The sequence below is a fragment of the Trachurus trachurus genome, assembly GCF_905171665.1.
Source record: "Trachurus trachurus genome assembly, chromosome: 2".
Lineage (NCBI taxonomy): Eukaryota > Metazoa > Chordata > Actinopteri > Carangiformes > Carangidae > Trachurus > Trachurus trachurus.
Window position 1 is genome coordinate 8,323,947 of NC_139914.1, and position 15,504 is coordinate 8,339,450.

A 15,504-nucleotide genomic window follows, 5' to 3' on the forward strand; every position below is an offset into this window, starting at 1 on the left:
AGAACAAGAACAGAAGGATATATACACGGACACTGGGGCGTCTTTCTTTCTTTCTGAAGCCAACATGTGTAAACAATGCCTGGCTTTCTGGAGTGTCAAGATTTCAAATTAAAAACTCTTGCTCGTTAACTGCGAAACTGCCAGTCGTCGTCTCGTCAAAACCAGGTCTCTTGGAGCGTCTCGACCCTGCTTGTGAGAACTCGGTGGGCTTGTGTTGGCCTTTGTGTGCCTTTCCCTCCAGCACAATGCGTCTGCCCTGAGGAAAGGAATTGTGGATGCCTCTTTTTTCTCAAGGGCGGGATCTATCTTTTCACTGGCTGCAGCCGAACATTTTGTTCCACTCAGTGTATGTGTCAATCTCTTTCTGTGATATACTGGCTTGGAATTTACAAAAGACACTCTCAAAGTCCTGGTAGGTGAGGGGCCTTATCTGTCCCCGGGGCATCATACCTGTCATGTCCATGCCCTGTGCAGAGACGTGTAACAGACCTACAAGGGCTTCCTGGCAGAGTCTGGCCAGATCCAGTCCGGAGAAACCCTCTGTACGCTGGACCAGCAGCGCCAGCTCCTCCTCGCTCAGGCAGTACTTGTGCTGAGACTGGACCAGGAGCTGGTTCACCATCTGGTGTCTGGCGGCGCCGTCCGGCAGGGGCACCAGGACCCTGCGGGAAAAGTACCTGCGCAGCCCCTCGTCCATGTCCTGGGGTCTGCTTGTGGAGCAGACCACCAGCACTTGGTTGCCGCTGTCCTCTCCGGAGCCCATGAGCAGCGAGTCCAGCTGGGCCAGGAGCTCGCCCTTCAGCCGGTTGATGGGGCTCTCCTCGCTGAGGTGGGCCGACAGCAGCATGTCCACCTCGCTGAGGAACAGCACCGAGGGCTGCCGGCACCGCGCCACCAGGAAGGACGCGCGGATGATTTTCTCTCCGTCGGCCAGCCACTTGGTGGCCAGCGTGGAGCCGCTGAGCTGCAGGAACGGCGCCCCCAGCTGGCTGGCCAGGCAGCGGCCCAGCAACGTCCTGCCGCTGCCGCGGGGGCCGAACAGCAGCACGCAGCGGGGGGCCGGACCCAGACTGCTGAACATGTCCGGACGGAGGATGGGCCACAGCACCTCCTCCTTCAGCGTGGCCTTGGCCAGCTCTAGACCGGCGATGTCGCTCCAGTCCACGGGGGGGCCCTGCTGGACGATCTCCGAGGTGACCATGTCCAGGAGGTGGGGGTCGCTGGTCTTCAGCTGCTCCTCGGCCGGCGGCCGGGAGGAGGACGAGGACGAGGAGGAGGTCGGGCCCGGCGCCGAGTGGGACAGGTGGAGGCGGTGGTCGTCGGCGCCTTGCTCACTGAGGGAGGGGGAGGTGAAGCTGGCGAGGGAGTCCGCCGAGCGGGACCCCCCCAGGGTGGAGGAGACGTAGGTGGGCGGAGTCAGCGGCCCGGCCGTGTACTTCCTCTGCTCTGACGACATGCTGGACTGCTTCTGAGGGTTAAAAGACACGGACGACTTCTCGGCGCTCCGGTCGAAGCCCCCGCCCCCGGCGCTGTTAGAGCCCCCGTTGGCGCTGCTGCTGTCCGCCGCCACCCGGTACATGGGGCTGTCGGCCGCGCCGCGGGCCTGGCCGTAGCCGAAGCTCCCGTAGGACGAGTCCATCTCGGCCTGGCCGCTCATGTAGAAGGCCTTCCTCTTCAGGGAGTTGGAGGAGCTGCCGCTCAGCGGGGTGGGGGCGATGGGGGGCAGGTTGTGGCTCTGGTAGGGGTATCCAGGTAGAGCGGAGGAGGGGGGGAGGGGCGTAGGGGCAGCGATGCCTGAGGGGAGGTAGGAGGAGGGAGGGGGCGCTCCCCCGGGGCTGTAGCCCGGTCCCACCGAGCTCTGGGCCGGGTATCCTGCTGGGGGGTAGTTATAGCTGGACAGGTTGGGGGAGCCTCCGTTGTAGGCCGGGACCAGCGTGGGGTGGGAGGGCGGCGGGGGCGGCTGCAGGAGCCCGGAGCTGTGCAGCGGGGAGGGGAGGGCGGGGGCGGGGGCCGACTGCGAGCTGTAACTACCGTGCAGGTAGGAGCCGCCGTAGGCCGCGCCGTATTCCTGAGAGGGGAGGGAGGACGAGTGCAGGGCGGTGGCGCTGTGGCTGCCGCAGCTGCTGCTGGAGTAGCTGGGCTCGCTCAGCGTGCTGGACGCCAGCCCGGGGGAGCTGCACATCCCCGACACCACGTCCGAAGCCGACGCCACGCCGCCTTTCCTCACCGACACCCCCTCCGGGAGGCAGCTCATGGGGTAGACGCCGTCCTGCCACGGCTCCGACTCCCCCTTCCGCCCGTTCATGACCCCCGGGGCCTCCGAGTACGAGCCGGGCATCTCCAGGATGCCGGAGTACTTCTCGGCATACTTCTTGAGCAGGTTGGAGGCGGTGAGCGCCGAGATGTCGTCGTTGGCCCAGGCGTACTGGTAGGCGGCGGCGGAGCGCTGCAGGTGGCCCGGCACCGCCCGGTAGGCCTCAGCCTTGTGGGCGGGCGAGCGCGTGGTGGAGGAGATGTCGAAGTGCTGTTCGGCCCACTGGCTGTGCTCGGGGGTCCACTGCATCTTTAAGCCTGCGAGGGAAGAGACGACAGAAGACAACTCAGGGTTCCCACTCTTTTCTTGAAATCATTTCCCTGGACTTTTTCAGCTGCTACATGTTAATATAATAAACCCCCCGTCCCATTCAAAACAGCTGTACCTTGTTTAGTACATGATTGTTTCTATGTTTATTCCTCTCTCACCCCCAGAAGTCTGATGTGCAGTTGGTTCTCACTTATATATGAAATAATCTCTTACACGTTTAGAAATTATGACAAATTTATCATAGAACAACGTCCAACACTGGAAAACTCATCAAATCAAAGTCTCTAGTTTGCTCGCCAGGCACTGAAAATGGCAAATTGAGCTCTGGTAGCTGATAAATCATTTTCCATCACATTTTACTTCTTTTTCTCCTTTTTTTGTGTGTTTTTCATGACTGGAAAATGGTTTTCCAGGTTTTCCAGGACACGTGGGAACCCTGCGAACTGCGCGTGAACACACTAAATTATTTCGGTTCTAATTGGAAAGGCAACACCTTCAAATTGGCGAAGATGGAAGGCGGTCAATTAAAAAGGCGACATCCATCTTGAGGCTTGTTTTTTATATATATCCCCCTCTGTTTTTTTGTTGTTGTTGTTTTTAAATGTCAAACTAGACATGTATTGTTGATTTCTACAGATCATAAGGAGGGCAGAGTGTGTGTGTGTGTGTGTGTGTGTGTGTGTGTGTGTGTGTGTGTGTTGTGGCTACAGAGGGATGCTGGGAAGGCTGGTTACTGCAGCCTAATGCACCCCGGCCAGACCAATAAGACAGAGGCATTGAGGGTCATTCTATAATCCCCGGCTCATCTGAGGTGGCTGGAGATGGGTTTGAAAATGCGCCTCGCCGTGCACCTCAAAGCAACACACACACACACACACACACACAGACAGACACACATACACATACTCATACACCCCCACCCCCCTCTGCTTTCATCCAACACACACACACAAACCTCTACTCAGACACACAGGCATTAAAAAAAAAAAAAAAAAAAAAAAAAACTATCTATGCCTGCACTCAAGCGTGCTGACGTACACACACACACACACACACGAGCTCACATCCACTGACCCAGACGGACAAACACAGGCACGCACACAGGAGCTGTAGCGAGCTATGAATTACAACACATTGTGTCTCAAGCTTAGTTCCTGTCTGCACAGCTCCACCTTGACCTCCTCTCTCCACCGCTCTCTTTACCTTTCTGTCTGCGTCTCTTCTTCACGCCTCCCCGCTGCCTTCTCCTCCTCCTCCTCACTCTCTTCTCCTCTCTGCTTTTTTCTGTCATCCATTTTCCACCTCCCCTCCTGCTACTAGATCCTCCTTTATTTCTCCTCACCCCCCCCCCCCTCTCCTCCAGCCGCCCCTCCCCTCTTTTATTCTGACTCCATCTATTTCGATATATATCTCTCCTTTTCATTCTGCTCTTTCTTCACGGCCACCCCTCTTTTTATTTACTCCCTCTGTGTCCGCTTCACCTCCTCCCCTCCCTCCCCTCCCCTCCTTCCTCGCTCCATCTCATCTCAGACACACTCACCTGGCTCTCTCCCCCCTTTATTGCCTCGGGAGGCTGGAGAGCCACTGTTTCCTTTAATCCCAGCCAGTGCCATCTGCAAACACTGACAGTCACACAGCGACTCCATCGTTGTCTCACTATCAAAGCCGCGTGGCTATCAAAGGCTGGACGGGGCGTAATCACAGCAGCCGCACGGCAGATTGAACCCCGTTTGATTTGACTTAGTGCACACAAATAAAGGATAATATCGGTGTCATTTAGGCTGCTTCCTCTGACTTATTGACTAGCACTGGATGCATGTAGAGAGCCACGGTTGGGGGTCTAGTGAGCAATACCTGCCTTGGAATTGGTTTCTGTGTGGTTTTTTTGTGCTTGTAAGCAGACATGCACAATAAAATCCATTCACCGAGGAGCAAATCTTCCCTCTCTCTCATCCATTTACGCTGCTGAAAACACACACACACACACAGAAAAAAAAACAGGCAAGCACAAACACATACACGTTCACACTCTCTTGCTCTCTTTTCCGAGGGCCTTGTGTTTGTTTGGTAACAACACACAGCCAGGGAGGGGGGGAATCCCCAGACTCCTATTTCCTCTCTGATTCTCCTCTCTAGCCATCTCTCGGCAGACGCCAGTGGCTAATTAGCAGAATGGCGATCTGCTAATTGTGTTAATTTACAACATTTTAGCCGAGGGGAGTCTAGCAGGGGCTGGCAAGCCTGTCACCATCCCAGCGTACCGAGTGAGGAACGCCTCAGACAAAGAGCCGAGCGGAGAGAAGTTTTTTTTGCATTAGCTGGGAGGCTGCTCTGAAACAGAGAATATATTAAGTGGAAGCGGAGCAATCAGAGGGCAGTGTTTCAAGGAGAAAATTACAAGTCAGGAAGAACTGGACAAAAGGAAGAGAAAATACAGCTCTAGGCTAAACACAGATTTCACAACACACCCTCTAATCATTTTTATATAGTGTTGTGAGCTTCAGAAAAAATGAAAACAAGGATTAAAATATCTTCTTCAAGTTTAACACACAACAAAAAGAAAACGACTCAGTCACTACATGTATGTTTCATGTGAACTGAAAACCTTTGTGCTTGGTATAACTACGTTTTTATACATAACATTGATTCTCTATATAATAAAAGAAAGAAAGAAAGAAAGAGGGCTTTACTCTGTCGTTCCCTCTTCTATCCTTTCGTTTCTCACTAACTCGAGTGGCAGGGATTGGCTGTGTGGAGTCACATGACCAGCGCTGTCAAGACTAGAAAGGCTGTTGCAGCTATAGCAGAAATGCTGCGTCAAAATTATTGATAATCATCGATAATTTATCAGTTATCCAGACCGAGGCTCGCCTGATTTCAATGTCAGGAGAAAAACTTTTAAATGAAAGAAGCAGCACATTTGATCAGTGTCTTATCTATAATATTATATGATCCTATGATGATATGAACAGGAAATGATCATTGTATTGTCTTATTGAAGAACGGTTTTAAAGGCTTCTCCGTTATAATGTTTGTTGCTCTGAAGCCGAGCTGTGATCTGCAGCCACGGGCCAGATATTGGTTCAGCATTGCACAGGAAATTTCTATTATTCCTCCTTCATCTCTCGACAACACGCACCGAACGACACGTGGCAAAGGCCACACAGCTTCAGACACCAGAACCCGCCTTTCTCTGGCTAATCTACAGTCCGGTCCCTGCACCTGACTCTGCCGCAGTCGCTGCACCACGTCGCTCCAGACCGTCTGGTCCTGGAGCTTTTTCACAGGCCGTGAACCTGCTTCACCGACGCACGCTCAGTCTCTTGATTGTGCAGTGCAAAAAAAGAAAAAAAACATCCACTATCACATGTCACCGACTGAGTAATCTACCATTCAAGTTTCCTAATCAAGCCCTCCACCGCTGATCAGGGGATTAACAACACTGGCAAGTGCTTGACCTCGTCCCGCTGCTGATAATATCAGGAAATGCCAGTTTTATAGAGCAGACGCTATAGGATGATGGAGAGAAGCGGTGATTAATAAAACAAGGCCACATAATGATAATTAGGAGTTATGTGATATGACCTGAGAATATTTACACCTTGCAGTGTTTAGCTATTCATCACCGCCCCTGCAGAGGAGCTAACTTTAATGAAAACATGAATCTGTTGTATAAATCTCATTATGAACTATAGGAACTTGAAACATAACCAAAAATATCTACATATATGTATATTCTTTGCATTTGTACAGATGTTTTTATGGAGTCTAACAATTTAGACAATGTGTGAGACTTGTGTCTGCAGGTGCTCAGTCAAATCAAGCAGAAATAAGCTTGTTCCAAGATCATTATTAGTTGATTTAACATAACACATGGAGAGGGGAGAAAAAAAAGGAAAAAAAAAATCTGCTCTTGGATGATAGAAAGACGAATGAGGAGGAGAAGGTCAGAAAGCAAACACGGAGGAAGATGAGGGGAGAGAATAGTAGAAAGAGAAATAACAGAATACACTGGGCTTTGTGAATCATAAACTCTTCCCTCCACAGAGTTTGACACTCCATCAAACTCTGATATGTCCTCCATTTAAAGAAACATGGATCTTTCTAATTCCATCATTAATAAAGATAACATATATAAAAGAGTGTGTCAGGCTCCATCAGGGCTTTCATCTCTTTTATAATGAGGTTAATGCAGAGACGCAGTGATTACCCCTGCAATGCAAATGAAGGCCAAATGATAACTTGCACTATTTAAATAAGGTAATAGCGATTACTCCACGTTATTCAAATGAGGACAGATGCTTTGAACCGAGCGCTTTGAACTCACTGCTCCTTCTCCAAAACATATGGAAGAGCTGGAGGAGGATTGACTTTGGTATCATTCAGGATGTAGCCTCTAATTCAATGTGATGTAAACCAAGGGCAATGAGCAAAGCAAAGTCGCTTAGTGCGGAGGTGCAGGACGGGCGGTGCTGAAAAGAATAGTCAAGGTAGCTTGACTTGCTACACACTCCTTCATTCACTTTGAAAGACCTCCAAAGTCCCTGCAAAGTCCTTCATTGTCAAAGCGAACACAAGATCCAGCATGGTGGGTTTTTTTTCTTTGGGTGGTAACTTGAATCGTTGAAACGTTTGTGTTTCCAAAGTTTTTACCGCATCTACTGTACCAACGAGCCAGCACAGGAGAGGGAAGAGGTCGTTCTCCATCACCCCGTTTACACCTGGTATTAAAGAGGAACTGTGCAGGATTTGTAGCTCAACTATGCTACATTTTTACAAACCCTTAACCCGTAACCTCTTGTTCATGACAGATAAGACTACACAAATATACACGTTGTAACATCGTATATGATATATAACGTCATCTACCGCTCTATTGATTGCTTTCTCGCCAGCTTCGTTGTAAACAAATGCACATGGCCGAGAGGAGGGTTAGCAACACAGTGGAAAAGCGACCGGACTTACGTAGTTTCCTCTTTAACATGAGGTTTTTCAGTGATGGGATTTCAGTCGGATAGTGTTTGACCACCATATTCGGGTCATTAAGGTATTTATTTTATTTTTTCTTTTTGAATTCACCCACGCAGAAAGAAAACAACCTCAAGAATCCAGATTTAAACCAGATACTATATGAGTGGTTGAGTCCTCATCACCACCAACGCCAACGCCAACGCCGACCCTTGAGCATTTGCTGCACGTCATCTCTCACTCTTTCCAATTGAAAGGAAAGAACAACCTCCTAAAAGTCCAATCAATCAATCAATCAATCAATCAAATCCATGTACAGTTGCTCTTGTCTTGACGACTGGTTGTTGGTCTTTCAGTCCATCAAACCTGAAGTCCACACTACTTCTCCATCAGCCACTCTTTCTGTTTTAACTTTTTTTTTTTTTTACAGTTTCACTTTCCTTTTGTGCTGCACATGAAGCCTTCATCTCTGCCACGTGTCACACACTAAAAGCTGATAGTTGTAGCCTGCACATTGTCCAATCAACAACAAAAAAAAAAACTCTCTTTAATAAAAACATCAACTCGCCTGATTCTGAATGCCACTTGTCCAAAAAAATAAGATAAAAAAAAAACTTTCAAGGCCTTTTTCTTATTTGAACTATGAAGAGAATTAAAACTCTGTGTGTTTTGGCTGCAGCGGCCTTCAGCAGGGTAACAGGGCATCACACAATACACTTTAAAAGCTTTGTCCACATTTTCCTAAATAGTCGTCGGCGGATCGCGTCTATTCATTCAGAGTCCAGATCCTTGATGGAGCTGCAAGGCTGCGCGAGATTTGATTTTGCCCACAACGGGGTTTTGAAGCCTGGGGGAGAGGGAGAAAGAGAGGGGACGGGTGGGATGGGGCGGGAGGGGGTTACAGGATTTGCAAAAGCACATGGAGGGACACATGCAGCAAAGTGTGCGAGTAAAGAAAGCAAAAAAGAAAGTGTGTTTGTGCTGCAGTGAAAGAGGGAGGGAGGGGCGGATGGGGAGGGGGGGGGGATCGTGCACTCAGCTGAAACAACATCCAACAGAAAATCTTCTCCACCTTCTGAAGTGTCAAGTCTGCCAGCACTATGTTTTTTTTTTTGTTTTTTTTGGTCCTCTCTCCTCCAGCCTCCACATAGAGAAGCCTAATCATTCTCATTACACTCGGCGTCCATCTGCATCAACAGAGCTGCCTATTACTGTGCGTGTGTGTGTATATGTGTGTGTGTGTGTGTGTGTGTGTGTGTGCAGTAAACAGCTCTTTAGAGAGAGCTAATGAGCTCTTTTAAGTCTGTCCGCCGTGTGATTCTGCAAGCGGGGTGTCAGAGCAAACTGCCCATTTTGGTAACGTCATAATTAAGCCGCGTGAGCGTTGGGAAGAGATGCCGGCACACATGTTGCCGCCGCCGACATGCCCACACACACATACACACATTTACACAATTACACACACACACACACACACACACATGCATAAATATATTTCTGAGATGAGATGTACAAATGTGTGCGGCCTTCTTTGTCTTTTTAACATAAACAGACACGCAGGACCTTCAAAAACAAACTACCATGTCACATCCTCTTAAGATATCTGTTCCACGAGAAGAAGGAGAAGAAGGAGGAGAAGGAGGAGGAGGAGGAGGAGGAGGAGGAGGAGGAGGAGGAGGAGGAGGAGGAGGAAGGAGCTGACATGACAAGCGATAACTTCATCAAGAGAGACCTGTTTTCACACCACCGGGGAAATCTAAGCAGCCAGTTATTCAAATCCTTCTCAAATACACCAGAGGGGATCTGTTAACCTCTTAACTGCTGCAGCTCAATGTGCTATTGTTTTATTGTGTGGATATGAGTGTATAGGCATGCACACAGAGCCTCTTGTGTGTCTGCGTGCGTGTGTGTGTGTGTGTGTGTGTGTGTGTGTGTGTCTGCGTGTGTGTGTGTGTGTGTGTGTGTGTGTGTGTGTCTGTGTGTGTGTGTGTGTGTTTGACAACCTCCGGACCACCTTGTTAATGAGTCCGGCACACTGTGACTAAGCCACGGGCGATGCTGTATTGGCACACAACCTACTGTACAGAGTCAAATAATGTGATTAGGTCCTCCAAAAGGCAATTAATTATAAAATTAGTCATGAGCTTGTGTCACACACACACACACACACAGACACACACACTGACACACATACACACCATAATCAAAACTCTCTCCCAGCGCTGGTGAATTCGTCTGTGATGCCAAACCGGAAAAATAAACGATCTGTGTTCGTTAAAAGACAAAAAAAGATATATGAAACGAAACAAACGAGATAATGTGTTCAGCTAAATTCCTCTCCTCCTCCTCCCTTTCTTTCTTTCCCACCATGCCAGACTTTCTAACCAACAATAACAACAACAACTACGACGACAACGACAACAACGGCGGCGGTTGATAAGCGAGTAAACAGAGCGAGTTCAAAGTCTCGACGGCGAGCAGTGACCGGGAGAGATGAGCTGTCACTAACTCAAAGACAGTAAGGGTGAGAGGAGGGGGAGGGGGGGTGACAGCTCCGAGCTGCAATATAAGGATATTTGACAAATGACGGCGTCTTTAAAACAAAAAAAAAAATCAAATATTCATTGTAATCTGTGATCTTTGACCTCCAGACAAGTTCTTTTTTTTTTGCGGCTTCGACTTTAAAACTTTGAGCTAAAAAAAAAAGAAGAAAAACCCAAAAAAAATAACTCTTTTCTGCTTTTTAAACACGAGGCTGTATTTAAAGACTTGAATCTCTAACTAAATTCCGGAGGCATATCATGGCCGCCCCTGCCCGGCTGTATCAGATCTTCCTTAGAGCTGGATAAATTGACACTGTCTAAATTTCCTTTCAGTAGACAGACTATTGAATGGGTGGGTTAAATGGGTAGGGCGCAGTTAAACAAATGCTCCGGATCAAGGAAATTGTGCGTGGCTTCTTTTGTCATCCAGAGAGGAAATTGAGAGATATTCGGCGGGGGAGCTCCGAGCCGCTAACGCACCGGCATTCATCTATAATGCACTCGGCCTGTCCGTCAGCTACTCCATTTCCTGTGACTAGCGCAGCGTGCCTAATCACCCCAGCGCCACGCGGGGTTCCTTCCTCAAAGACAACCCCGGCACACACACACACACACACACACACACACACACACACACACACACACACACAGGAGAGGAGATGCATGCAGGACACAGCAACATGCATAGAAGAAGCATCAGGCCCGCTGAGGCAAACAGATTATTCTTATCTGCTGAACAAAAACATCTGTAAAGACTCTCACCACCACGGCGCTCTAACAGTGTCACAACCCCAACAGCATCTCCACATCTCCTCTTTCATCACTCACAGGAGAAAAAACCTTTCACAGGAATCCACACACACACATAAACACACACACACACACCAGTGGAGTGGTGGTGTGAGTGTGTGGCTGATACAGTGAATGACACACCTGTGTGGTGGGAAAGTCAGGTGAGATCACACACCCACATGTTGAAGCCTGTGCCTTTGTCTCTTTGTCTTTATCACATGACAAATAAAAAATGTGCAACTGATGAGGAAGATGATGATGATGATGATGATGATGATGATGAAGATAAACTGCAGGCAGAGACTTAACGGACAATTAATTACCTTAATAAATCCATCTGTCAAAACATCTGCACTCATTCAGCTGTTAAATCTGATTCCCTCTTATTTCTAATCAATTAAACACCGATAAACTATTTATTATCTTTTATTAAAACCTTTTGGTCGTGTGAGTTTATTCTATTGTTGATACATTAAATATTTTCTATTTAAAAAAGAACCTTATTAACCTCATATTAAGTAAAAACATATGATTTATTGTGGTTATAGAAGCTGTTAATGGCTAACAAGTTATCTATCAACTTTATTTATGGATTCTAAATGATTACTAAAGTCTTTATGTGGTTATAAATAAAAGAATTAACAAAAAAACATCCAGTAACACTATAAAAACAATGAGTAAAAACATATAACAGTTTATCAAATAAGTAGACACTGCTATTAGGTTAACTAATGATTTATAAAGCCTCATATAAACATTAATTAAGCTATTACTGAGGATTACATATCAATTATATGCTGTCACTGATTTGTCTGTTAATTGAATAAATCTTTTTCAGCACCAACAAATCATTTATTAACTTGATAAATACATTTGTAATTATCTATAATGGCTTATGGAGCATTTCCTAATGGGCTGTAAGTAGTTACTAAACAGCAATTTATTAACTTATTAATCATAAAATAAAGAATAAAGATTAACTTTAGACTATATTATGATATTGAGTCCATAAACTTAATTATGACCTTTAAATGATGCACATATATATATATATAATCTCTAAACCTTAAAGTGAACATGAGCAGGTGAACAGGAGCCGTCAAACATCTGCATCCAGCTGCTGCTGCTGCTGCTGCTGCTTCTACCTGCGGTGCAGCAACAGGATCCTTCAGAGCGGCCCCTGAGGTTAACATGGGGCCACACACTATCAATACTGGTCCGACGCCCCCCCAGATCCATACCCCACCACTTTGTTTACCTGTGTGTTCAGTAATTAAAATAGATTTCTGCGCGGAGGCTTAATCCTTTTAGAAATGACATTGATCCACCGACACCGGTGCAACAGAGCTGTGTCCAGACTCTGCCTGCTTTTATTTTTGTTTTTTTCCTCCTCCTCTCTTGCTGACACTCTCTACATACAATCTCCAACCAAACCCCCCCTTTACCCTCCTTTTCCTCCTCGATTGAAACTTTGGAAAGTCCTCGACATGAAGGACGTCATTTGGGGCCAGGCGGGGAGGAGGAGGAGGAGGAGGAGGAGGTGGCAGGTGGAGATAATAGAAAGGAAGCCTCTAACCCCGTCTAAAGCTGTCTGTCTTCGTAAATAAAATGAGATAATTATTGAGTGAACAACATTATACGCCGACGACGACACACTCTTTCTTCCCCCCCCCCTCCTCCTCTCCCGCCAGCGCAGTTGTAAATCTCAACAAACACGGTGCTTTTGGACATTAAGTGCTCACTAAGCACAGTGGATGCATCATATTTCAAGAGCAGGCGTTGTGTGGGTGAGGAGCTGGGGAAAATGGAGTGTAATGGTTATCCATTATCTTATACGGCAACGGCGGCGATGATCATTTTCAAGTGACTCATTTCTGGAAGTACCTATCTATTGGCCACTTGGAGAGAAGACTTTGATGGCTAATCCAAAACAACTATTCAGAGGTCATTTGCTGCGGCAGCACAGAGACACTCTGCACAAGAGAACGCTCCAGCCTCCCTCATTATTCAAATCCAATCCTCAGGAAGATCCACATCACAAACACAGACACACACACACACACACATAGCGACTGGCCGGGCCGCAGCCACCGGGAGTGGGCGATTACCTCCACAACACACACACACACACACACACACAGAGTCCAGAGTGGAAACATTAACAATGCATCAACAAATGAATATATCACAATCTGAGTGAGAGAGTTTTGAAAAGCGCACAAGAGATATTTGTCACGGGAATTAAAGAGTGATACCGGAGTTTATTAACATATCAACGCCGGGTGGGAAAAAAAAGCTGGGTACAAGTGAGAGCTGTCACATTATTCAATCATATTATTGTATGTTTTATTCAGCCGGGGTAAATAATGTATTTTTAGAAGTGTAGGTGTGATGTTTGTTTGTGTTTGTGTGTGTGTGTGTGTGTGGTCTCGGCTCCACATGAATGGTTACTTAACACCACGCTGATTTCCCCTCAGCAGTTAGAGAGAAACCAGGCGATGCTCAATGATGCATCACCGTGTTTGTTGCCGCCAGGCGGTGTGCATATGTGTGTGTGTGTGTGTGTTTTCTCTTTCTGTGTGTGTGTGTGTGTGTGTGTGTGTGTGTGTGTGTGTGTGTGTGTGTGTGTGTGTGTGTGTGTGTGTGTGTTAGCATCACTGGCACACAGACAGACAGCCCAGGAGTGACTGCCGGAGTGTCACCATCTGTGGATGCATTTATGTCTGTCTGCACTGGGCTGTGTGTCTCTGTGTGTCTCTATGTGTGTGTGTGTGTGTGTGTGTATGTGTGTGTGTGGGTGGAGGGTGGGGGGAGTGGACACAGGCAGACAGTCACTGGGCCACAGTTTCATAGTTTATAGTATATAACAGGGCTATTGTGTAGAACTTTGCAGCTTCTACAATAATTATGTTGAATACTTTTTTTTCCATTCAAACTTGAGTTAAAAAAATATATTTCAAAATAAAAAATAAGACTTTTTATTCTCTTTTATATTACTAAAAACTGTAATTTCATCACCAGGCTCAATAAATAAAAGTTTAAAATGTTTTTTAAAGCGTTGGATTTATTGGTGAGTTCAATAGTTGGTGCAGATTGACGCTCATGATGTGCGAGACTTGTGTGTGTCTGTGCGCGCGTGTGCACCTGCCTGTGGGGTACGTGTGGATGACCTCTAACCCCCCCCGGCCTGTGAACTCATGGTGCATGTTTGAAGTGTCAAATCCTGCACACTTCGTATAGATTCTGGCAAGATCTGCCAACCTCAACGCCTTCTCTCTCTGTTCCAGTGATATAAAATAAAATAATATATATTTATATAGAAATATAAATAAAAGATGTGGAGCAGAATTAGTCTCAGAAAGCCTGTTTTTATGCACCTGAGTGGAAATTGGAAGTAAAAAATAGTGCGAAAAAGTTTTCACCCTTAGCGGAGGTGGGAATAAAGTCTGAATAAATCATGATGTGCTGGCCTCAGACCAGTGACCAGAATGCAACACTGCTCAGATTAATGCATGAAACAAAAATAAACTCTATCATTCTAAAATCAATTTTCATTTACAACACCTCACTTTTTTTATATATAGTAAACCCCCGTTTAAATCTATTGCTGGAGGCTGATGAACCAATCGGGAGAGAGGAGGCTCTGAGCTTGACTGCTTCGTTGTGACATCACAAAGTCACCAAAGTCTGTTTTTTTTCACCTTTCTCCATGGACTGAGAGTTTAATACTTTCACAGTACTAATATAAAACCTAGAGCTGCTTTATAATCAAAATAGACACAGAAATCTGCCTTTATACGATATGAGACCTTTGAAAATTTAGTTTAAGAATCACTCAGAATAAAACACCGTTAGCAAGTGGAGATTAAAGGTCACACTCATGTGTCTAAAAGTGGATTTAATTATAGAAAACATCACTTCTGCTGAGTGAGTGTGACGTCATTTCTCCTGATGAAATGGGAGGACGTGTCGCGTAAGGTCACGGAGTTGGATTCTAACCCACACACACTCATCACCAGTTCAACTCCAGCTGCTTTTATTCCCATCTGGACTCACATGTTATGGTAACGTTATAAGTTGTGTAGGTGATATCACAGGAACCGTCAAACACATCTGTAAATGACAGCGGCGAAACGGCGCGTGCGTCTTTGTAAATCCACTGCGGGCCTCGCATCACGCTGGAATTCACACAGGTTGTCTAAACAGTCAAACAGCGGATCAATACACCCATCGATCGGTGGCATTGAGACTGAACCGGTCGTGTCGAGGGGGCAGGAGATTCTCACTACAGCTCTGTGCAACGCTGCCGCCTGGAGAACCACACTCACAAACAGGGATTTTTTTTTTTTTTTTTTTTTTTTTTACATATGTAGTGTGGTATAAACTGCAAATCTTCATGCACACACAACATTTGCACTCCGCTCGTCTCGCTCTCTCTCCGACACAGACACACACAGTTCTCGGGACGCTCATCTCTCAGGAGCAGATTCAGGTCCTGTCTGCCGGAGTCGGAGCGCTCGGGCCGGCAGTTTGTCTCAAAGTGAGGGCATCCAGTCAGCTCCGGCAGCTGAATATCAAGCTGCCTGCCCGCCGCGTCTCCTCGCACTCCACTGACAC

The 15,504-nt window shown here is 46.9% G+C and overlaps 1 protein-coding gene across 1 annotated transcript in view; it reads right to left on the reverse strand.

Annotated features, from left to right (window-relative positions):
- Positions 1–310: 310 nt before the first annotated feature.
- Positions 311–15,504, reverse strand: part of LOC311000303 (fidgetin-like) — a gene marked incomplete at both ends in the record, with an annotated part of 30,342 nt that continues 15,148 nt past the window's right edge. The window contains 1 exon segment of the mRNA XM_083990981.1: positions 311–2,571. Within this exon segment, the coding sequence (XP_083847107.1) occupies positions 311–2,571 (2,261 nt within the window).